The sequence below is a fragment of the Petaurus breviceps genome, unplaced genomic scaffold (assembly GCF_028583685.1).
Source record: "Petaurus breviceps papuanus isolate PSGF00001 unplaced genomic scaffold, PetGlider_PUasm1.0 90792, whole genome shotgun sequence".
Taxonomy (NCBI): Eukaryota; Metazoa; Chordata; class Mammalia; order Diprotodontia; family Petauridae; genus Petaurus; species Petaurus breviceps.
In genome coordinates this window covers 18,581,431-18,606,543 of record NW_027187347.1, presented here as the reverse complement: position 1 = coordinate 18,606,543, position 25,113 = coordinate 18,581,431, and the positions used below count along the sequence as shown (strand labels likewise).

The 25,113-nt window shown below is 37.8% G+C and overlaps 1 protein-coding gene and 1 long non-coding RNA gene across 4 annotated transcripts in view; one reads left to right on the top strand and one right to left on the bottom strand.

Annotated features, from left to right (window-relative positions):
- LOC138147466 (uncharacterized) overlaps nucleotides 1-18,095 on the bottom strand; it is a 33,443-nt gene extending 15,348 nt beyond the window's left edge. Inside the window, exons 1-3 of one of the 3 annotated variants that reach the window (XR_011164815.1) lie at nucleotides 17,809-18,095; nucleotides 15,698-15,763; nucleotides 12,797-12,900 (exon numbers count right to left, since the gene is read on the bottom strand). This is a non-coding gene — a long non-coding RNA (uncharacterized lncRNA). The remainder of the gene's footprint in view (nucleotides 1-12,796; nucleotides 12,901-15,697; nucleotides 15,764-17,808) is intronic. The other 2 variants (XR_011164816.1, XR_011164814.1) reach the window with 2 other exon arrangements.
- GPR156 (G protein-coupled receptor 156) overlaps nucleotides 1-25,113 on the top strand; it is a 133,831-nt gene that overhangs the window by 65,260 nt on the left and 43,458 nt on the right. The window contains exon 4 of the mRNA XM_069069991.1: nucleotides 16,036-16,171. Within this exon, the coding sequence (XP_068926092.1) occupies nucleotides 16,036-16,171 (136 nt within the window). The remainder of the gene's footprint in view (nucleotides 1-16,035; nucleotides 16,172-25,113) is intronic.

Sequence of the window (25,113 nt, the reverse complement as noted above, 5' to 3'; positions counted from 1 at the left end):
AGAGAGAGACAGAGAGAGAGAGAGAGAGACAGAGAGAGAGAGAGAGACAGAGAGAGAGAGAGACAGAGAGAGAGAGAGACAGAGAGAGAGACAGAGAGACAGAGAGAGACAGAGAGACAGACAGAGAGAGAGACAGAGACACAGAGAGAGAGAGAGAGAGAGAGAGAAGCAGTTTGTCAGAGTAGATAAGTATTCTGAATGTAATTTGAGTAAGGAAGATCCAAATTGGAATCCCACCTCAAATACTTACTAGCTTTATGACCTTGGGCAAATCATTTAACCATATTTAACTTCAGTTTCTTCCTTTATAAAACGACGATTATAATAGCACCTACCTCACAGGAGCATTGTAAGGATTAAATGTGCTATATAAACATGTAAATACGGAAAGTACTTTACAAGCTTTAAAGCACCATATAAATGATATTATTAAAGCAGGGTATAGAGGGAAAACTAGAGAGTTTTTAATAAACATGTTAGGTTTATTTAGAAACTCCTAGCTGTAGAATCATAAGTCTAGAGTTGGAAAGGACCTCAAAATCTATCTAGTCCTTTCCCCTCATTTTTCAGATGAGAAAAATGAAGACCAGGATGATTAAGTAATTTGCCCAAGGCCATATAGGTAGTAAGTATCAGAAGTACAATTTGAACCCAGTAGCTCTGACACCAAAGCCAGTGATATTTTCACTGAACCGTGACATTACAATATCCATTCATATTTCATTGCCTTCTAGCTGTTTGAAAGAGGCAGTGGTAACCTTATCTCAACTTTTTCCACCCCTATCGAGCCCAGATTTAGCAAGAGTGTGTCTATGAAAACAATGGACAGCAATAGACCAAATGACTGTTAAAGAGGCAACCTTCTGTTATTAACTGGGTTGGACCTTCTTAGTTCAAAACTAGCCTGTCCATTTAAAGAAGGGTCGGTACTCTCACAATAACCCTAGACTGTCACAGAGATTGAATTGCAGAAAGTTTCATTTTGCCTTCAGCCCTTGGTGAGCTAAGGAGCAAATTGTTTGAGATTTATGTAGGGGATACTATGAGGTATCCAAAGGACTTTAATACATTATCTCTTTGGGTCTTTACTCTGACCCTGCTAGGTTCTACTTCATGTTTTGCAGATAAGGAGGTTGATACCCAAAAGCATTAAGTGACTTGTTCATGTGCATGTCACTATTAAATGGTGGGTTTGAGATTCAAATTCAGGTCTTCCCTGACTCCAAGTCCAGTACTCAGCCCAGTTTACCATGTTGCTATGGGGACTCTGGCAAGAGAAAGGGTAATTGCATGTGACCGGAGTTGACTGAAAATAATTCCGGAAAGAACATACGTAGGACTTTTTCTATCTTTTTCTCTAAAAAGACTTCTCTTTGCTAATGGACGAAGTGGAAACTCATCCAAAACCTTCCACTTGTCCTTACTATCCCTTGGTGCCATTCTCCTTTCAGATGGCATGGATAACAGGAAGATGTCACTCCTCTTTTCTTTCTGGCCCAATGCCATAGTTTCATCATTTTTCCTTTGTTCCTCTACCCCCATCCCCACACTGTGACCTCATGCCAAGTAAGCCTTGGAAAGGAGCTGATTTAATTCTATGCTACTGACCTGAATGTTTGTGTATCTGCATCTTTAGGATTTTTATTAAGAATCGTCTTCTCCATTCATAGAAGTCATTTTGAGTTAGTAATTTCCCTGAAAATCCATGTGCTTATATATAGTTCTTTTCAAATACTCCCCTTCTATAATAGACTGATGGAAAGTCATGTCTTTTTTCTTAAGTGAGTTTTAGCCTGAGATCTAGGAAGGGGAAATCACTTGAGTGCCAAATCACTTCTCAGGGCAAAGCTCAAAGCATACAGCACAAAGATGTGTGGTATTGTTAAGGTTATGATTACTTTAATCCAGAATTCAAATTGCATTTAGAATAAATATCCACAGGGGAGGGGGCAAGTCAAGATGGTAGAGTAGAAACAGGACCTCTGTGGGGCTCTGGCTTCCATCTCCTCCAATTTATATAAAAGGTAACTCTGAAGACACTTTGGAGCTACAGAAGCCACAAAATGACCCAGAGAAGCTAACCTCCTGCTGAGAACAGCCCAGCAGGCAGGCAGGAAGTGGCCAGCAGAGTGCTCTGGGAGCCAAGGGCAGCCCCACAACGAGGTTTTAGCCTCAGGGCAGCCATGACCAGCCACGGGCTAGAGGGACTCCAGATCATCAGCAGCTGTGGCAGTCCAGAATTATCAACACATAGAGGCTAAGGACAAAGTGAGAAGTCAGTGCAGTGTGGACTTTGGGTTCCAGTAGTTTGGGAGTGTGGTCGGCCTTTGGCCCTGGGGCAAGAAGCAGCTGAGGTGCAGTGGCCATGCAGTCACAACCACGTGGAAGCTTCAGCTCCTGGGCTACAGATTGTAGGGGGACCAAGCAACCACTCAGAGGGGTAATTGCTCTTACTTTAACCTGCTTGGATCTGGATTATGGTCAAGGGTAGAGGTCCCGGGGTGTGCAACCAGCTTGCTAGAGTATGTGGAGGCTTCAGAGAGGGCAGCCAACTAATACTTTTGACAGTTGAGAAAACCCCAGCGATTGGGACAAAGCTCCTCTGTCTGGTAGCAGAGTCTTACTGTGACAAAAAGCCCAAAAGTCAAGTAATTGAGTGGCAACATGAGCAAATGGGAGAAGCAAAGCAAGCAGAGCAACCCAACATTATACTCCTATTTTGGGGACAAAAAGGATCAAAGCATGGAGGAAGACAACAAAGTCAGAACTCCTGCACGAAAAGCTTCCAAGAAAAATATGAGCTGGTTACAGGCCATAGAGGACTTTAAAAAGGATTTTGAAAACCAAATAAGAGAAGTGGAGGAAAAACTGGGAAGAGAAATGAGAACGATGCAAGAAAATTATGAAATGAGAGTCAACAGCCTGACTGAGGAAAATAACACCTTAAAAAACAGACTAACTCAAATGGCAAAATAGGCTCAAAAAGGCAATGAGGAGAAGAATGCCTTAAAAAGCTGAATTTGCCAGATGAAAAAAGAATCTCAAAAGCTCACTGAAGAGAATCATTGCTTCAGAACTAGATTGGAGCAAGTGGAAGCTAATGACTTTATGAGAAATCAAGATGCTGTTAAACAGATCCAAACAAATGAAAGAATAGAAGGCAATGTGAAATATCTCATTGGGAAAATCACTGACCTGGAAAATAGATCCAGGAGAGATAATTTACAAATTATTGGATTACCTGAAAGCCATGATAAAAAAAATAACCTAGAAATCACCCTTCAAGAAATTCTCAAGTGAAATTGCCCTGATGTTTTAGAACCAGAGGCCAAAATAGAGGTTGAAAGACTCTACCAATCACCTCCTGAAAAAGATCCCAAAAAGAAAATTCCTAGGAATATTATAGCCAGGTTCTGGAATTCCCAGATCAAGGAGAAAACATTACAAGCAGCCAGGAAGAAACAATTTGAATATTGTGGAAACACAATCAAGATAACTCAGAATCTGGCAGCTTCTACACTGAGGGATCGAAGGGCTTGGAATATGATATTCTGGAGGGCAGAGGAGCTGGGATTAAAACCAAGAATCACCTACCCAGCAAAACTGAGTATCATGTTTCAGGGGAAAATATGGTTATTCAGTGGAATAGAGGACTTTCAAGCATTCTTGATGAAAAAACCAGAGTTGAATAGAAAATTTGACATTCAGATACAAGAAACAAGGGAAGCATGAGAAGGTAAACAGGGAAAAGAAATAATAAGGAATTTGTCAAAGTTGAACTATTTACATCCCTACAAGGAAAAATGATAATTATAACTGATGAAACTTTTCTCAGTATGAGAATAGTTGAAGGGAATAGAAATGTATATATTACATACATACATACATCTATATGTCTATATAGGAGGGTATATGGGTGCATGAATACATATGTGAATGTGTGTATATATGTGTACAAGTATACATAGATAGAGGGCACAAGACCAATTTAATAGGAAGGTATGATACTTAAAATGTGATATTAAGAGGTGAGAGAAAAATATAATGAGAGGAGATGGGGAGAGACAGAATGGGGTTAACTATCTCATATAGAAGAGGCAAGAGAAAATGGTTACAATGGAGGGGAAGAACAGGAAGGTAAAGGGGAATGGGTCAACCTTATTCTCATTGAATTTGTCTTAGGAAGGGAATGACATACACATGAAATAGGGTATCTCACCCTCCAGGAGAGTATGGGGGAAGGGGATGAGAGGGGAGATGATGGAAAGGAGGGCAGGCTTGGGGGGAAGGAAGTTGGAAGCACCCACTTTTGAAAAGCAACGGGATCAAAGTAGAGAATAGAACAAGTAGGAGGTGGGATAGGAGGAGGAAAATATAGTCAGTCTTTTACAATGTATCCACTATGGTAATGTTTTGCATAGCTACACATGTACAACCTATACTGAATTGCTTATCTTCCCAGTAAGGGTGGGTGACAAGGGAGGAAGGGAATGAATCTGGAATTCAAAGTTTTAAAATCAAATGTTTAAATATATATATACATATACTATTATTAATATTATTTTATATGTAACTGGGAAATAAGACATATAGGCACTGGGGCATAGAGATCCACTGTGCCCTACTGGAAAGTCAGAGGGGGTATGGGAAAAGATATGGGAGAGAGCAGATTGGAGGAGGAGACATCTAGTGGGATCGCTATTTTGGGGTGGTAGGTAGGGGAAAAACGGGGAGAAAATTTGTAACTCAAAATCTTGCAGAAATGAATGATGTAAACTAGAAGTTAAAGCATTTGATTAAAAAAGAAAATATTTTTCAAGTTAGAAAAAAAAATAAATATCCACATTTTTGAGAAAAAAAATTGTCACTTTAGGAGGGTGTCATTGGAACATCAACAAATTTAGAATGGGTGGATTTGTGACAATTTATAGTTTGAATACTATCTAAAGTTTTTAAAAATAAAAATATCGATCTTTTCTTTGTTAAAATGTTTTCTGAAAGAAAAAGTAAGTAAACTAAAGTAAAAACAATATAAATAAAGGTTTCACTTAAGATATAGTAGCCTTTGAGTGTTCCCTCACACATGAACCCCTTAGAAAAGCTAGTTCAGGATTGAGACACTCTGTTGATTAGCTTAAAACCATAATTCATGAGTTCCCCAAAGGACTCAAAAGTTCAAAACAAGACACTTAATCAAATCACAGAGCAAATAAAATGACAAGAGAATATTCCATTTATGTGAACATGGATTAACACTCACCCAAGGGATATATTTTTGCCAATGGGACTGGACACATATGCAGAGAATGTGTATGACAGAGTAACATGCAGAGAAAGCATGCACATGGAGAATATGTGTGAAAAGCCATGTGCCAAGAACCCACATGGCTAAGGCTTCCATATTAAGGGCACACATGTCCACGATAATTCACAGCTTCAGTGATACAGGGCGTTGATATCTTCTCATTAGCTCTTCATTATCTCTGGTGGGTATCATATCTATACTGTCTACGAAGCATCATGGCACTTCTCCTGAGTATGGCTACTGGTCTTATGGTTGCCAGCATCTTGACTTGATCTTTTCAAGACTATGTCTTTTCCTGTCTACCAAAGTGCAATGCCTAGAAAGCCTCTCTCTGAAAAGACCTACTGGCAGCATTTTTTTAATATAACAAAGGTTATGAACTATCATATCCAGGTAACGGACACAGACCAAAAAGTCAGTCAACATAACCTCAGGTTAAATTTAAGTATATTCTTTGTACTGTCTAATTCTGGGACTGACTTGAAGTCATAGATAACTATCTTAACTGGGGTTATGAATTTCCTGTAACTTCTCTTTAACCTTTTGTCGGGATTCATTGTCCCCCAAACTCCTCCTAGGAGTCTCAGATGAAGAAACCACACATAAGCTACATGAAGTCTAGGACTACAAAGTCCCTTTTGTCCCCAAGACCCTTGTTGATTAGCATACTAGTGAAGTTGAATGAACAGAAATTAAACAAAAAAGAAAACATCATTATCCTCTACCTTCTGGACCACACTCCTGACTTTATCATGTATGTAGCAGCAGCTGCAACAACAGCTGATCTAGATTTTGTATTGTATTTCAACCAAACCAATACCTTACCTCTACATTTTCATCAACCATGTTCCTCTACTACTTTTAGAGCATTTCCTTCAATAGGTTACAACAGGCTATGAATCATCTCTGACTTTTTCTTACCAGAATTGTCAATAGAAGTAGAAACTATGACATGGGTATCCAGAAATCAAACATTTATAATTCCAAATATAATAAATGTTAGATCCAAGAAATAGGTGATTACTAATGAAGTTTTATGAAAATGACACCAATGAACTGGTAGATGCCCCTAGGCTTATAAGAGATTATTAAAGTCATAATACAGATTTTTAAAATATTAGCTTCAAAGAGGTGGAGCCAAGATGGCAGAGGAAAAATAGTGACTCTCCTGAGTTCTCCTTGAAATTCCTCCAAACACCTTTAATTAATGTCTTAAAACAATTTTTGGAGCAGTAGAACCCATGGAAAGATGGGGTGAAATAATTTTCTAGCCGAAGTCCACTCACAAGGTCAGCAGGAAAGATCTGTTGCACCTGGATGAGAGTAGAGCACAGACCCAGCCCCAGCAAAACAGGAGCAGGCTTTGGAAGCCATTGAATCAGCAGTGGCAGCAGCTGCTTCTGGAGCTTTTAATCCACAGATGGTAAGGGGGTCAAAAAATTGATCAGAAGGAAATTACAGGGACCTTTTTGCTAGCATTGAGGTAGGACTCTGTTGTTTTGCCCATACTCAGTTCTGGGTGATAGTCCAAGGGCAAGAAGGAGCACTAGCACACCAGAGCTTATGACCACAGTGGAGCAGGGACTCTCATTACAATTCCAGGGCAGAAAAGAATACTTGTGGTCACTCATAGACTAGTGCACAGGCCAGGAAAATATTAAACAACTCTCCTTAGATCATAACAATATTAGAGAAACTGAAAACTTACAGGTCCCTAGAAGTAACTCTGAAAACAGCTGCCCCAAATCTCTGAGCTTAGGACAGTGTTCCCCCTGGAAAAAGAGCCCTACTTTAATAAAGAGTTAAAAGTCAAGAAATAGGCTGGAAAAATAAGCAAACAATAGAAAAAATTCTGACCAAGTCACTGTGGTGACAAGGAAGATCAAAGCACACACTCAGAAGAAGACAAAGCAAAGTCAAAGCTCTTATATCCAAAACCTCCCAAAAAAATGTGAATTGGTCTCAGGCCTTGGAAGAACTCAAAAAGGATTTTGAAAATCAAGTAAGCAAGAAAGAGGAAAACTTTGAAAGAGAAATGACCATGGTACAAGAAAATCATGAAAAATGAGTCAACAGCTTGGTAAAGAAAACAGAAAAAAAAATTACCAAAGAAAATAACACCTTAAAAAAAACAGACTGTGGTAGCCAGGTAGCACAGTGAGTAAGAGCACCGGCCCCAGTGTCGGGATGACCTGGGGGATCGAATCCAGGCTCAGACACTTAGCATCCACCCAGAAACACCTGGCCGTGTAACCTTGAGCAAGTTACTTAATCCCAATTGCTTAAAAAAAAACAGACTAAGCCAAATGGTAAAGGGGTACAAAAAGCCAATGAAGAGAAGAATGCCTTAAAAAGCAGAATTAGCCAAATGGAAAAGGAGGCACAAAAATTCCCTGATGAAAAAATCTCCTTAAATAGTAGGATTGACCAGATGGAAAAGGAAGTACAAAAGTTCACTGAAGAAAATAATTCCTTAAACTTTAGAATTGAGCACATGAAAGCTAATGACTTTATCAGACATCAAGAAACAATAAAACAAAACCAAAAGAAAGAAAAATAGAAGACAATGTGAAATATCTCATGGGAAAGACAGCTGATCTGGAAAATAGACCCAGGAGAGAGAAATTTTTAAATTACTGAATTACCTGAAAGCCATGATCAAAAAAAGAGCTTAGGGGTGGAGCCAAAGTGGCACAATAGAAGCATAAACTTGGTGAGGGCTCCCCTCCAATCACTTCCAATACATGTAAAAAAAATGACTCTAAACAAACTTTAGAGCTACAAAACCCACAAAGAGACAAAGAGAAACAAAGCTCCCACTGAAAGAAGCCCAGCTGATGAGAAGGACCAGGCTGGGAGCCAAGTGCAGGCGTGAGCCGCATGGTTCCCACTCCTTGGGAGGCCCTGACCAGCAGCAGGCCTGAGCAGACTTTGGGAGATAGAATCACCAACAGCTGTGGCTTTTCCCAGAATTATCAACCCATAAATGCCAAAAAGAAAGTAAAAGGTCAGTGTGGAACTTTGTGGGAACAGGGGAACCAAGAGCCTGGTCCAGACCCTGTCCCTGGGCCAGAAGAGGCAGAGGGATGGCAGCTGTGCAGTTGCCATTGCCTGGCTGTGTCAGGAGCTCCTGGCTTGCAGATTGCAGGGGAACCAAGCAACCATTCAGAGGGTAATCACTCTTGCTTTAACCTGCTTGGATCTGGATAACAGTCTTGGGTGGTGGTCCTGGGGTGTGTGACCAGTGAGCCAGAGTTTGTGGTGTCTGTAGAGAGGGCATCCATCTAATAGTTCCAGAAGCTGCAAAAAGTCCAGCGATTTGGGACAAAGCTCTCTTCATTAGGGAAACAGAGTTCTACTGTGGCAAAGCACTCAAAAGTCAAAGAATTGACTGGCAAGATGAGCAAGCCCAGGAAATGTAATCAAACCATAGATTCCTTTTCTGGGGACAAAAAGGATCAAGGCATGGAGTGAAAGATTGCGAAGTCAGAACTCCTGCATCAAAAACATACAAGAAAGATATGAACTGGTTACAGGCCATGGAGGAGTTCAAGAAGGATTTTGAAAATCAAATAAGAGAAGTTGAAGAAAAATTGGGAAGAGAAATGAGAATTATGCAAGAAAATCATGAAAAGCAAGTCAACAGCCTGCTAAAGAAGACCCAAAAATACACTGAAGAAAATAACACCTTAAAAAATAGACTAACTCAAATGGCAAAAGAGGCCCAAAAAACCCATGAGGAGAAGAATTCCTTAAAAAGATGAATTTGCCAGATAGAAAAGGAATTTCAAAAACTCACTGAAGAGAATAACTCCTTCAAAATAAGATTGGAGCAACTGGAAGCTAATGCCTTTATGAGAAATCAAGATGCTATAAAACAGATCCAAACAAATGAAAAAATAGAAGGCAATGTGAAATATCTCATTGGAAAAACCACTGACCTGGAAAATAGATCCAGGAGAGATAATTTAAAAATTATTGGACTACCTGAAAACCATGATCAAAAAAAGAGCCTAGACACCATCTTTCAAGAAATTATCAAGCAAAATTGCCCTGATATCCTAGAACCAGAAGGCAAAACAGAAATGGAAAGAATTCATCCATCACCTATTGAAAAAGATCCCAAAAAGAAAATTCCTAGGAATATTATAGCCAAATTCCAGAGTTCCCAGGTCAAGGAGAATATACTGCAAGCAGTCAGGAAGGAACAATTTGAGTGTTGTGGAAACACAATCAGGATAGCACAAGACCTAGCAGCTTCTACATTAAGGGATCAAAGGGCTTGGAATATGATATTCTGGAGGTCAAAGGAGCTAGGACTAAAACCAAGAATCACCTACCCAGAAAAAGTGAGTACGATGCGATAGGGGAAAATATGGCCATTCAATGAAATAGAGTGTTTTCAAGCATTCTTAATGAAAAAAACAGAGCTGAACAGAAAATTTGACTTTCAAATACAAGAAGCAAGAGAAGCAGGAGAAGGTAAACAGGAAAAAGAAATCATAAGGAATTTTTTAAAGTTGAACTATTTACATTCCTACATGAAAGATGATAATTGTAACTCATAAGACTTTTCTCAGTATGATGATAGTTGAAGGGAATATATGTGTGTGTGTGTATATATATATGTATACATACATATATATGTATGTATGTATAGGAGGGTGTATGTGTATATAAATATATATGTCAGTGTGGGCATATGTATGTTCATGTATACATAGACAGAGGGCACAGAATGAGTTTAATATGAAGGAATGATATCTAAAAAACTAAAATTAAGAGGTGAGAGAGGAATTTATTGAGAGAAGTAGAAAGGAGGAGATAGATTAGGGTAAATTATCTCATATAAAAGAGGCAAGAGAAAACTGTTACAATGGAGGGGAAGACCAGAAAGGTGAAAGGGAATGGAATAACCTTATTCTTGTTGAATTTGGCTTAAGGAGGGAATAACATACACATGCAGTTGGGTATCTTACCTTACAGGAAAATAGGGAGGTAGGGAATAGGAGGGGGGATGTTAGAAGGGAGGGAAGATTGGGGGAGAGGGTAGATAGAAGAAAACATTTTTTTAAGCAATTGGGGTTAAGTAACTTGCTCAAGGTTACACAGCCAGGTGTTTCTGGGTGGGTGGTAAGTGTCTGAGCCCGGATTCAATCCCCAGGTCATCCAGACACTGGGGCCAGTGCTCTTACTCTCTGTGCTACCTGGCCACCCTGAAGAAAACATTTTTGAAAAGGGATAGGGTCAAAGGAGAAAATGGAATAAGTGGGGGGTGGGATAGGATGGAGGGAAACATAGCTGGTCTTTCACAATATGACAACTATGGAAATGATTTGGGTAACTGCACATGTACAACCTATATTGAATTGCTTGTCTTCTCAGTGGGGGTGGTTGAAGTGGGAGGAAGGGAAAAAAATCTGGAACTCAAAAGTTTTAAAAACAAATGTTTAAAAAAATATGTTTTTTTACATGCAACTGAAAAATAAGATGTACAGGAGCTGAGGTATAGAGGTCTGTCTTGCCCTGCTAGAAAGTTAGGAGGGTGATGGGGGAGGTTATAGGGGAGAACAGGATTGGGGGAGGGGGTATTCAGTGGGCTTGCTATTTTGGGGTGGAGGTAGGGGAAAGATAGGGAGAAAATTGTAACTAAAATCTTGTGGAAATGAACGTTGGAAACTAAAAATAATTAATTAAAAGGAAAAAAAAGAGCTTAACCATCAACTTTAAAGCAATTACCAAGAAAAACTGCCCTGATATTGTAGAGCTGGAAGGTAAAATAGAAATTAAAAGAATCCACTAATCGCCTCTTGAAAGAGAGCCCCAAATGAAAACTGCCAGGAATATTATAGCCAAATTCCAGAACTTCCAGGTCAAGGAGAAAATATTGCAAGCTTCCAGAAAGAAACAATTCAAGTATCATGGGGTCACATTCAGGGTAGCACAAGTTTTAGCAGCCTCTACATTAAAGGATCAGAGGGCTTAGTATTTAATATGAGACTTAAAAATGAGACTTTGATGCATTGTTGATGGAGTTGTGAACTGATTCAACCATTCTGTAGAGCAATTTGAAACTATGTCCAAAGGGCTACAAAACCATGTATATACCCTTTGACTTAGCAATACCAATGCTAGGTCTGCATGCCAAAATAAATAAAAAACCAAAAAAGAAAAGGTTCAATATGTACAAAAATATTTATAGCAGTTCTTTTCTGGTGACAAAAATTGGAAATTGAGGGGATGTCCATCAACTGGGAAATGGCAGAAAAAATTGTGGTCTGTGATTATGATGGAATACTATTGTGTCATAAAAATGATGAGCAGGAATTCTCTCAGAAAAACCTGGAAAAACTTACATGAACTGATGCAAGTGAAGTGTACTGTGTACAAAGTAACAGCAATATTGTGCTATGACCAGCTGTGAATAACTTAACTATTCTCCACAATATAATAATCCAAGACAACTGTGAAGGACTTAAGATGAACAATGCTATCCATTTCCAGAGAAAGAACTGATGGTGTCTGAATACAAATTGAAGCATACTTTTAAAATTTCTTTATTTTCCTTGAGGTCTTTTTTTGTCTGTGTTTTCTTTCACAACATGACTAACATGGAAATGTTTTACATGACTGCACATGTATAACCTATATTGAATTTCTTGCCTTCTCAATCAGGGGGATTAGGAAGGGAGGAAGGGAGAGGATTTGGAATTCAAAGTTTCAGAAAAAGAATGTTAAAAATTGTTTTTACATGTAATAGAAAAATAAAATACTAAGCAAAAAAAGAGCATTAACTTCTTTGAATGTAGGAAGAATCCTTTTTTTTTTGCTTTTGAGTTGATTCCTGCTAAATTGAGAAATCATTTGAGAACTAAAAAGTCAGGAAAGCTCTTGCCTTTTTTTTGAATTCTGTAAATAAATAGTTAAGAGAGAAGTGAAGATTAATAGTGGTAGAGCACAATATTTTAATTTCCCATCTTCATTTGACCCCTTATTCTCTCTCCCTTTCCATTGCCACAATCCTAGTCCAGACTTTGGTTTACTTTATACTTAGGTTATTAAATAATGATGATCATCATGATATAAAAATAATAATAATTCATATTCATAAGACAATGAAATATAACTCTAGTTCAGACTTTGGTTTACTTATACCTAGGTTATTAAATGATGATGATGATAAAAAATAATAATGATATAGCCTCTCTGAGTAAGGACTTCTTCCTTTTTGTCTTTGTATGTATAGTGCCTAGCATAGTGCTTGATATACATTAGGTACTTAATGAATGTTTGTTGGTTGATAAAGTCCCTTACAGTCTACAAAGCACTTTTCCAACCACAACCTTGTGGAGTAGGTCATGCAAGTATTGTTACCCCTGTTTTGTAGATGAGGAAACTGAGACTCTGAGATTGTGACTTGCCCCAGGTTATATCCTGGAATGTGGTGGAGCCTGGAATCAAACCAGGTCAGAGCAATTTTTTCAAACTTACCTTTTGTGATGCAAGGATACTGTTCCTCTGATGATATAATCCATTGCATGCCAATCACCTCCTCCACAGTCCGCCTTTACCAGAAATTTAAGGCATATTTAAATCTAAAATTGGTAAATATTTTAATATATTTATATATACATATACATATAAATACACATATACATGCATGGGCTATGCCACAATGCATGTTATCATAGAAAAAGACTTAGGATGCCTAAGTTTGTAGTTCTAGTTATGTAAAGTCATTTAAATACCTTTTGTCTAGAGAATTGCTGTTCACCCAAAAGGGTGTGGTAAAAAGATTCTGCTGATCCCTACCATTAACCTGTTGGATTAGAAATAATTCATCTTGTAGCAGCTAGGTGGGTCAGTGAGTAAAGCGCCGGCCCCAGAGTCAGGAGGACCCGAGTTCGGTTCCGGGCTCAGACACTTAACACCCACAGAAAAAAAAACTAGCTGTGTAACCTTGGGCAAGTTACTTAACTCCAACTGCCCTCCAAAAAGGCAAAAAAAGAATTCATCTCCCAGTGACTTTACAAGGAAATTTATGCCATTTGTTTTGATAAATGCAATCCTCAAATCAGAGTTCAGCTTTCTAATGAACCTGTACAGTGATGGGGGGGGGGGGGCGGGGGGGGGGGGGGGGGGGTTGGGAGGGGGGAGGCGGGGATCAGGTGAATCCCTGCTTTAAAATGTATAATGAATGTATAATGTGTCCCTTCTAAAAATGAAAACTACGTCAGTCAGTGAGCTGAGAAGAAGATACACCAGGGTTTTATCAGATAATAAACATGGTAGAAAATAACAATCACATTGAGTTTTCCTAACCAAATCAGGAGGGAAAGCAATTCTAAATCTGGATCTGTGTTTGGTTAAGTCTGCCTTGTTTACAAATAAGCCCGAGTATAAAGCAGCATTCAGATCAAGTGGATCTAAATGAGAGCTAGAAAGGATTTCTACATGACAGTAACCTAGACAACATAGCCGTTTGAATACAAGGCCCCTGATACTTCCACAAGGGCATTTCTGCAGTGAGTGAGCAGCATGATATCATGAAAAGAGCACCAGGTTTGGAGTCAGATGACCTGAATTTGAATCCTGCTTATGCTACCTCTGTGACCTTGGAAAAGTCATTTAACTTCTCTGAGTCTCAGTTCCTCCATCTGAAAAGTGAAGAGATTGGACGAGGATAACCTCTAAGGCAAGAGTTCTGAACCTGGAGTCCATAGATTTATTTTTTTTTTAATATTCTAAAAATGTGGTGCAGCTAGGTGGCACAGTGAATAGAGCACCAGCCCTGGAGTCAGGAGGACCTGAGTTCAAATGTGACCTCAGGCACTTAACACTTACTAGCTGTGTGACCTTGGGCAAGTCACTTAACTCCAATTGCCCGTCCAAAAAGCAAAACAAAAAAATATTGTAATAATTTAATACATGTCAATATAACTGACTTCTTTTCATTTTAAAAACTTCTGGGCATTAAAAAAATATTATTCTCAGAAGAGATACACAGGTTTCATATTTCACTCAAACATGCCTGTTTGCTTTTCTCCACGTGGATTATTGCATCTTCTTTTTCTGTGTCCCCTCATAGGCTGGAATGTGTTCCTTCCTTATTTCTGCTGCACAGAATCCCTTTCTTCCTTCAAAAGAGACACATTCTACAGGAAACACATTAATGCCTATAGTTGCTTCCCCCACCCCAAAAAATTACTTTGTATATACATTTTTAATCTTACTTTTATGTTGCTTCTGCCAAAAGAATATAAGCTCCTTGAGGACAGGGACTATTTCCTATTTGACTCTTTGTGCCTCCATGTTGGGCACTATGGCTTGCTTAATAGAGAGCAGGCCTTGGAGAAGAAAGGCAGAAGACCTTGGCTGAAATCCCACCTGTGGCACATACTGACTATGTTACCCTGGGCAAGTCATTTAACCTGTCAGTGCTTGTGTAATTATCTAAGGCTGTAAGTTGCAGAGTAGATGCTGACCTGCATTGGTAAAGGGAATTTCTTCACACAGGATCTCCCTCTACCAATGATATCACAAATCTTATCCCCATCTCCAGTATATCGCACATAGTAGATGCTTAACAAATACTTCTTGGGGGGCGGCCAGGTGGCTCAGCAAGTAAGAGCACTGGCTCCAGTGTCGGGATGAACTGGATCAAATCTGGGCTCAGATACTCAGCACCACACCCAGAAATAACTGGCCGTGTAACCTTGAGCAAGTTACTTAACCCCGATTGCTTTAAAAAAAAATAAATAAATTCTTCTTGAATTGTTTATTAAAATTAAATTATTAAATCCTCACAATAACCCTAGGAGGTAAGTGGTGTTGTTGCTTAGTCATATCCAAATCTATATGACTCCATGGACTTTTGTCCATGGGGTTTTCTTGGCAAAGATACTGGAGTAGTTTGTTGTTTCCTTCTCCATTGTATTCCTATTTTAAAGAAGAGGAATTAAGGCAAATAGGAGTTAAGTGACTTGCCCAGGGTCACAGTTAGCAAGTATCTGAGGCTGGATTTGAACTCAGGTCTTTCTGAGTCCCAGCTCAGCACTCTATGCACTGAGCCATCTAGTTGTCCCAAGGAGGTAGGTATGATTATCTCCATTTTACAGATGAGTATATAGTGGTATGTATGATAAATATAGTGGGATTCAGGATGGTATAGGAAAAGGATTGGAGTCAAGAGACCAGCTAAGAGACTACTGTAATAGTCTAAGTTCTGATCACCTCCTACCTGGAATGTTATAATAATAATAATAATGATAGCTAATGGTTATATAGCACATTAAGGTTTGCAAAGAGCTTTATAAATATGATCTCATTTGATCTTCACTAGGATAATGTTATCCCCATTTTACAAATGAAGCAACTGAGGCAGAAACTGACCTCAAGTCTTCCAAACTCCAGGTCCAGCACTTGATCCAACGTACCATCAAGCTGCTTAATTATGACCTGTATGGGATGATGATAGTTCTTGATACATATAATTTTTGATCACCATGCTTTCTTTTAAGACCAAGCAATGTCAGAATTTATCATTTAAAAGCATGCAAGCAGTAAATAACAAGGTTATAAAACAGATATGTGGTGGTTTTTCAATAATGGCTCTTTGCTTATGAGTACTCTTGTGCTTGGACGGTGTGTGGAGAAAATAACTGTATATGCTTATATTCCCAGTGTGGAATGGACCTTATGATAAATTTCTCTCTTCCTGACTCTTACAGGATTGTAAAGATGTCTAGTCCGAATCTAAATATTATGACCTTGATGGGCAGTGGTCTGACATACACAAGCGCATATCTCTTTGGGGTCCCAGATCAAGATATTTTTCTGGGATCCTCCATGACAACACTCATTCAGGTAGGTGAGAGAGAAAATAAATAAACTTGACTACTTTGAGTCTCATATTTTACCTTCAAACATGTCTCTGTCAGGCATATTTGATTCATGACAGGCATTCATAGGGGACACATTTCTAATAGGAAGTTTTATGATTGAGAGCATCCTATATGCCCATTTCAGATCATTCAAACATTTTTACCCCTTTCTTTTTTTTGTTTTTTATTTCCTCCTCCCCTTCTGAGAAAGATATCCCTTGTATTAAAGAATTAAAAAGAAAGAATTTTAAAAGCAGTTTAGAAAAATTACTTCAATATTACAAATTATACCAACATATCAACTGAGTCTGATAGTATAAATTCTGTTCCAATCCTATAACCCTCAACTTCTGGAAGGAAATGAAGGAGTTACACTTTCTCCTTTTCCCTTCAGGTACAAACTTTGTTAATAGCATTTAAAAAAACTATCTTCCCAACATATTTGTATGAATCCCATAATCATAAAATATGAGCGATCCGAGGCCCAGGAGGTATATTAAGTGACAAGTAGTACTAACAGCTATGAAGGCAGCTGACATGGGTGCTATGGAGAGCTTAGAGCTTAGTCAAGCATCACAGACACCAAGGTGATCCACTGCATCCCTGGCCATCACCAGCGGTCTTAACTTTTGTCTTACCACTGGACTTCAGTGACTTAGGAAGAGAGAGTGAGGCTGATGACTTGCACAGCTCTGCCTCACTTAAATCCAATTCATGTGAAAGTCATCACCCATGATGTCATTGGTTGTCTTTTAAAAATGGAGGATGAACAGCAACAATAACAATAATTTTATATATGTATTTATATTTTAGAGGTAGCTAAGTGACTCAGTAAATAGAGCACTAGGCCTGGAGTCAGGAAAACTTGAGTTTAAATCTGGCCTCAGACATTTACTAGCTGTGTGACCCTGGGCAAGTCACTTAATCTACTGGAGGAGGAAATGGCAAAGCACTCCAGTATCTTTGCCAAGAAATCCTCGTGGACAGCATTGGTATGCCATGGTATATGGGGTCACAAAGAGTTGGACACAACTTAACAAGTACTACTCATTGTTACCCATTTATATAGCACCTTACAGTTCTATAAGCACCCCCTCTAAGTCTCTCTCCCAAGCTTGCACTCACATGTTGGGCCCATCAGGAATTACTACCCCAGGTTCAAGGTACCTGGAGACTTCACACTCCTAGAACCATAATTCATGAGCCCACACCAGTGCATTCACCCTTAAGAGTCAGTCAGATGATAATTAGATCAAAGCAAGGACATATAATGAAATAACAGGGATAAATAATAAAAACAAAACATCTCTTCCCTCCAGACTTGAGATTCACTCTGCTACAAATACATACAATATCAGTCAGAAGAATGACTACACACATAGAGTTAACAAGTATAGAGGCACACAAGTAGAGAACACCTGTAATTGAGACAGCTCCTATCCCTGGCACTACAGGACCCCAGTGTCTTTTCTCTTTTAGTGGTGTCTTCATACTGCGCCCTCTAGGTACAGCATCTGTGCTGGGCATATTGCTCCACCTGACTTCCTGATCCTGCTCTTCCCTATAGCTCAACTTAACTTTGTACCTGAAAACTCTAGAAGTGCCTTTGAGTCACTTTACCTGCCCAAGAGTTGCTCTGCCTGTCAGATGAATTGGCAGGGAGGAGAAAGAAATCCCATCTCCCCACCCCTGCTGCAGCCTGGAAGAGATGCACAAGAGAAGAAACAATTAGTGATAATTTCTCAAGAGCTTCATTCTTCTTCAACAGCTGGCTCTATTCTTGATTGACAAAGTTCCTCATGTCTGAACTAAGTCCAGAATTGGCAAGCTTGCCTTTTAAGGACCTTTATCAATGTGGCCAACCCTATAATTTCATTAAGTTTCATTGAGAAACTTATTCATAGCTCCTAAAGTAGTAAACACTTCTTTACATGTCCTCTTCACCTTCTTTGCAGGTATGAAGAACTTTTGTATACAGACGTCTCTTTTTATCCTTACAATAACCCTTTGAAGTAGAGATTATTGTTCCCCTTTTATCTATAATTTATGTCCCAGAGATGATAATTGATTTACTCCAAATAACATAGCTTATAAGCAGGGGAATGGAAACTCATACCCAAGTATTTCTAACTCTAAGACTAATGCTCTTTCCTTTCTACTATATTGTTTCTCTCTTATTAAAAAAGTAGAAGGAAGAGATCATTTCACTTTATAATCAATGCCAAAATGTTCTGGTCTTCTTTGAATGTCATTCAGAGCATTTTCAAAAAGACAAGTACTTGTCTAGAAGCATTCATCAGAAATATCTTGACTCCTCTAAGTGCATTGGATTAAGCATTTGAAGGTCAGACCTTATAGAAATCTGGTAGAAAGATCCCTTTTCAGAGAACTTCCAGTTAGAGGTTACAAAAGAGCCTGACTCCCTATAATTTGGTTTAAAAATATTAATAGAACCCTTATAGGAAGCAATCAAACACTTTGACAGGAAGAGAGGTGTTCAAATTTTAGTGATATTCATTATTGCTAGTATAAAGAATAAGGATTTGATTTAGTGTTCTTTAATTACATTTGGTTGAGGAATAGAATATAAGAAACTTTTCATTCCTAACAAAGTGAACATTAGTTTAACAAAGAAAAGTAGAGAATAAGTCAAATTTAATTATTACAACATTGAATATAAATGGATCTAATTCCCCTATAAAGAAAAAATGATTACAGATTGGATTAAAGAAAAGAATCCAACATTGTGTTTTCAAATGCAAACACAATTAATACAAACATATGTACACAGATTTAAATCAAAAGTTTTAACTAATATTTATCATGCTATAACCAGTTGAGGAAAATCTGGTGTTGTAGTGATAATATTTGACCAAGTTAAACTAGAAAACATCAAAACATAAACAAGGAAATTATATCACAATTAAATTCACTATTCATAGCAAGAGCATGGTGACTTTACATGCATATATATGTATGTATACATATATACTGAAATATATAGAAATTAGATTTATAAAGAAAAACAATTGTTAAGAAGAAACAGAAAATTAACAATTCAATACCCTGTATTCAAGATATTACTAAATTATTATATCAATTATCATTATTATTCTATCAGAAAGATAAGGGAAAAGGTTCAGAGAATCCTAGATTTAGAGCTTGAAGGGACCTTAGAGGTCATTGAGTTCATCCCTTCCCTCCATTTTTCAGATGAAGATACAGAGGAATACAGAGGTGAAGTGACTTGCCCAGGATTGCATAACTAGTAAGTTTTGGAGATAGGATTTAAATGCAATTCTTCTCCAAGTCCAGTGCCCTATCTACTATACCATGCTACTTCTCAGAAAGACTTGAAAACTACTGAAGAAACTAGATTTAATAGCTATGTGGAATAACTTTGAAAAAATCAGGATATTTTCTTTTTCTCAAGTATATATAGAATATTCACAAAAATTGATCATGTTCTAGGTCATACAAAATTCCTAGGTAAGCTTAAGAAAGCAAAAATTATAATTACTACTCTTTAGGTAATAATTCAATAAAACTAGAAATAAAGAATGACAATATGATCAAGAAGCATAAGCCTATGTGGTAAAAAGTTTGCTTTTTTATAATAAAAATGATTTATTGAATGTGCCTAGGTTAGAAAAAATATAGAAACCATAAAACATTAGCCCAACGAAAATTCTATGTCAAAATTTTTGTGATAAATTCAAAGTAATATTCAGAGGCAAGTTTATAATACCAGTGTCTAGATGAAAAAAGAAAAAGAAATGCAACAAAAATTAGAAACTGAAGTAGAACATGAAAAATATGATCCATGAAAGAAAAGGGAGAATTAAAAAAATAGATTAATAAAATGAATAACAATAAAATAAGTGAATTGATAAAACTAAAAGCAGATTTTTAAAAATTCAGTCATCAAATACATAATGAACCTGTGATGTCAACAATGGAGAAATTCTCTCCAGTGATATATATCACAACTCAGTCATGCCTACTTTACAGTTCTTGTCCATGTCCTTCCATAAATTTACCATAGAGTCTCGTTATAGAATTATGTAACATTGACAATCTTCTCTTTGAAATTATCACAGTCAGTCTTAATATAATTTCTCCATCCATGTCCCATTTTCAGCATCAACAATTTATTTGAATAGGTCAGGTTGGAATTGTTTTAATTACATACCACATCTCTTTACCATTTTTATTCTTTTTTAAAATATTTTTGGTCTTTATTAATTTGTTTACTTTTAGTTTACAAGATTCATTACCACAATTCCTTGAGTTTCAAATTTTGTCTCACTCCTCCTTCCCCCCCCCCACCCATGGCAGCATACAATCAAGTATAGTATCTGCAAATACTTTCACATTAGCCATTAGTCAGGTTATAAAGAAGGATTGTATCAGATGGAATGAAGAATGGGAAAGAGGAAACAAAACCAAACACGAAAAAGAAAAAGGGCAGGTAGTTTGTTTCAATCTGGGTTCAATCTCAGTTCTTTCCCCGGATGTAAACATCTCTCTCCATCATGAGTCTTTTGGGGTTGACTTATGACTCTGGATTGCTGAGAAGAGAACCATTTTTATTCTTTCTTCTAGGTTTGTGCTAATGGTGATCTTTGCTCTAAGGTGTATGTAGTACTACTATATATAGAATTCAGGAATGATTCAGGAATAATTCTCATATCAGTAATGAGTCATTTCCTTTCTGTTAATATATAATCACTTTCATCTTTGTGATGCTATTTGGTGCTCAATTTATTTCTCAAAGTATTCATGACTCATTGGCACGCATAAAGTTTCTGTGTAGATTAAATCTTTGGTTTTTCTCATTTCTTCCTCCTGAACCCTGTTTTCTAATATGTTTTTTTCCTTGCCCACTTTTGCATTAAAGTCACCAAGTAGTGGGGCGGCCAGGTAGCACAGCGAGTAAGAGCACCGGCTCCAGTGACGGGATGACCTGGGATTCAAATCTGGGCTCAGATACTTAGCACCACACCCAGAAATAACCGGCTGTGTAACCTTGAGCAAGTTACTTAACCCCGATTGCTTTAAAAAAAAAAGTCACCAAGTATTGAAGAATATGTTGATTTAATTTGGAATTAATTTCTTCACCTCTTCATCCTCCATCACAAATGTTGTTGCATAATCTGCTATTATTTTAGTATTGATAATTTTGCCAATACTTATCTTGTGTACTGTAACATGAGAGAACTAAATGTCCCATGAAATGTTGACTTTGGATATATGATAAAAGTAATGCTTTATTGATTCCTCCAAAGATAACCTGTTTCCATCTTTCAATTTGCTGTGACTTATTTCTGTCTTCTGGTTTCAGTTATAATGAGAACACTCAGAGTGATGTGATGGTTTCAAATCCTTCAAAAGCAGATCTACTCAGTGGTCATTAAATGAGGGTCTGTAGCAGCAAGTACCCTAGCATACCCAGGATGGCTGCTAGCACAGGTTCCTAGATCTGCTTTTCTAAAGGAAAGCAACTCAAAATGGGTTAACAATCTTACTTTAATCAATCAAATATATATCATTTACCTAGTTCGGGAGAAAAAGGTCAGCACCCTGAATTTCAGAGAATATAAACAGAGGTTACAAGAAGACAAAAATACAGACAGAGAAACAGATTAGCAGACAGGCTTCCAGCTGTCTGACCATTACATCCATACCTAGTCACTTACCAGAGAGGGAAGCACCAACATCTGGGTTTTCAAAGCCGGGGTGGGGGCTCAACGGCTACCCAGAATTTCATCTGGTCAAACAAATCACACAACTCTTTCCAAAGTGAGCCCCAAAGCAAAACCTCACATGAGGGTATATATGGCCTTCTCCTGGGTCAGAGAATGTTACAACCTTCTTGACTCACTGCCCAATCACAAAGTAACAAGGTGTGGGCATTCCTGAAAAATAAGCCTCCCTCCATAAGCTCCATGTGACCACATTCAGCCTATTAGGGGGCAGAGTATATTTTCAAATCAGGGAAGGTTCTCAGAGTCACTTAAGCCTATCAAAGGGCCAAGGGACAGGGAAGATCGTCAGATTCCCATTCCCATAACAGGGTCTCATAGTTAGAATACCAACAGCTAAGCTAAAGTTTAGAGACAGTCTAAAAATTATGATTCTTAGCATTTTAGACTTATTATTACTAGACTAATAATGTTGTCAATTAGAAAATTTAATCAAATAGAAATAAAAACTCAAAGAACAAAATTAGAAATAATAAAAGGGGGACGGCTAGGTGGCTCAGTGAGTAGAGCACTGGCCCTGGAGTCAGGAGAATCTGAGTTCAAATCTAGCCTCAGACACTTTACACAAAAACTAGTCGTGTGACCTTGGGCAAGTTACTTAACCCCAATTGCCCTCTAAAAAGCAAAAAAAGAAATAATAAAAGGAAGATAAATTTAAAATAAATTAAGAATAACAATCTATTAAATTGATTAATTTCAGAGAAATCAATGAATACCTACAAAAATATAAAATGCAAAAAATTATAAAATAGGGCATATATGTAATATGTACACATACCCATATATACATATGCTCATATATAAAGCCTAAATAATACATTCTCAAAAGGAAAAAATTGGGGTATCAGTTATTAAAGAAGTGCCATGTAAAAAGGTATGGAGACTTGAAAGATCCACTAGGAAATTTTTCCAGACCTTCATAAAACCTTTGGAGAAAGTGAGGTATAGTGGAAAGATCACTGAATTTGGAGTTCTAAAACCTGAACCTGGCTCTACTACTTGCTATCTTTGTGAACTTGAACAAATCACTTAACTAGGCCTTAGAGTATCCTTATCCTTTATCTGTAAAATGAGGGGATTGGGCTAGAAAATCCCCAAGGTTCCTTCTGGCTCTATATCTTATGATCCTAAGTAATCTTTATATTAGATATAAATTTCTAGTTAAAGAAAAAATCTATTCAACTCTTTCTGTGAAGTAAAAAAAAAAGAGAGAGATAGATGAGGTTTTGATCCCCAAACTTACCAAATACAAGGCAGAAAATGAAAACTGCCAGCTAATTTTGTTAATGTTTTGTGTATAAAAATATTAAATAAAATATTGGCAAGTATAACAGAGCAATCTGGCCAAAAAAAAACCATTTTTATTACAACCAAGAAAGCTTTTTACTAGGAATGTAAGGATGATTGAATGTTGGAAAAACAATGAGTATAAAAAATCCTATCGACAATAAAAATCACAAAAATTATCTGATATCAGTATAGAGCTTGTGGGCTCTGGCCCCATTTTCTCACAAACAGGTTGCTACATCTCCCCCTCAGGGTTCTCAGGTACCCTTAGGAGTTTAAGGTGTCTCTTCTCTCTCGCCTCCTGCCCCAGGCCCCACAAACTGTGTTACCTCCATTGTTAGGAGGCGGCCAGTGCTGAGCAGCCCAATGCCATTTCTTTGTTTTTTCCTCAAAGGGATATTTACTTTAAAGGTCTAGCCAAAACAAATATACAGACTTCCTCCCCAACACCTCCAGGGCATACACTCCCCTATATCTGCTCAGTCTCTTGTGGAATGAAGGTGGTAACAGGCTACAGAACATTGATTCCAGCAAGTTTGTGTTCAAAGGCAGCATCTCTGCCTGATGAGTCCTCAACTCAGCTTACTCTGGGTGCTCACCTGAAGATCATTCCTTGATACCTGAGGCATGAATGCTGTGCTGAGAAACCTGGCTTCAGACTTTTGGATTCCTGTGGCTCAATCTCCTGAGCTTCTGAAACTCCCAAGATCAGACTCCACTCCCTTCACCAGATACCCTGAGCAAAGAAGTCACCAAGATTCCTGAAGCAAAGAAACAGCAGTTGAAGTTAACAGGCTTTTCTGAATGTCTCCACAGCCAATAAAAGCGCCTCCTCTTCAGCACACAGTTAGCCAACTGGAACTAGTTAGAGAATGTCTATGAACCTCCACAGTCTGTCTCTGCAACACACTTCCCATTCACATCACGATTCTCTAAGAGGCAGCTTTAGCAAAATTCTCCACATGGAACTGCCATCTGAGGCACTCTGGGAATGTACCAAAATTCCCATTATAAATAGATATAGAAAGGGTCTTCTTTATAGGTTCAGAAAAGTGTAGAACTAGAGGACTTTTCCTTTAGATGAAGTGTATGCTAAAAACCAAGGGCCAGCATTATATTGTGATGGAGAAATATGAAAGACATTATCCCTAAAAACAGGTATGAAGAAGGATTGTCTCTTTACCCCTCCTATCTAACATAGACATGGTAGCCATGATGATCAGTCATGGAAAAGAAGTTAAGGGAATAAGAATTTATAATAAGGAGTTTCAAATATCCTTGTTCACAGATGGTATAATTAGATGTTTAGAAAACTCAATTGAATTACTTTAATTGGTAATTACTTTAATGATAATAAATCACTTTAGTAAGGTAGAAGTTAAAAGTTTCTTTTTGTTGTTATATTATTTTGTTTTGTTTTGGTATGGACCTATGATTTTGTTAGTATAGGAAATAATCTGTGGGGAAAACCACTATGCTAATCTAGATCCAAAACAATTCTACAGCTTATAGGTTTTAGATAGGCACTAAGAGGCTATGATTTCCTTATAATCACACAGTCAATATGTGTCAGAGGTGAACCTTGGTTTTCTTATGACTTTCTAGCCAATATGCTACATTATCTCCTAGTAGTTAAAATAAGCCCACAAAAAGCACATTAATTTTTTTTTTAAGCAATCGGGGTTAAGTAACTTGCTCAAGTTTACATGGCCAGTTATTTCTGGGTGTGGTGCTGAATATCAGAGCCCAGATTTGATCCCCAGGTCATCCCGACACTGGAGCCAGTGCTCTTACTCGCTGAGCCACCTGGCCACCCCTACACTAATTTTTATACATAATTTTTTAAATAAGAAAAAATGATGCAAAATAACAG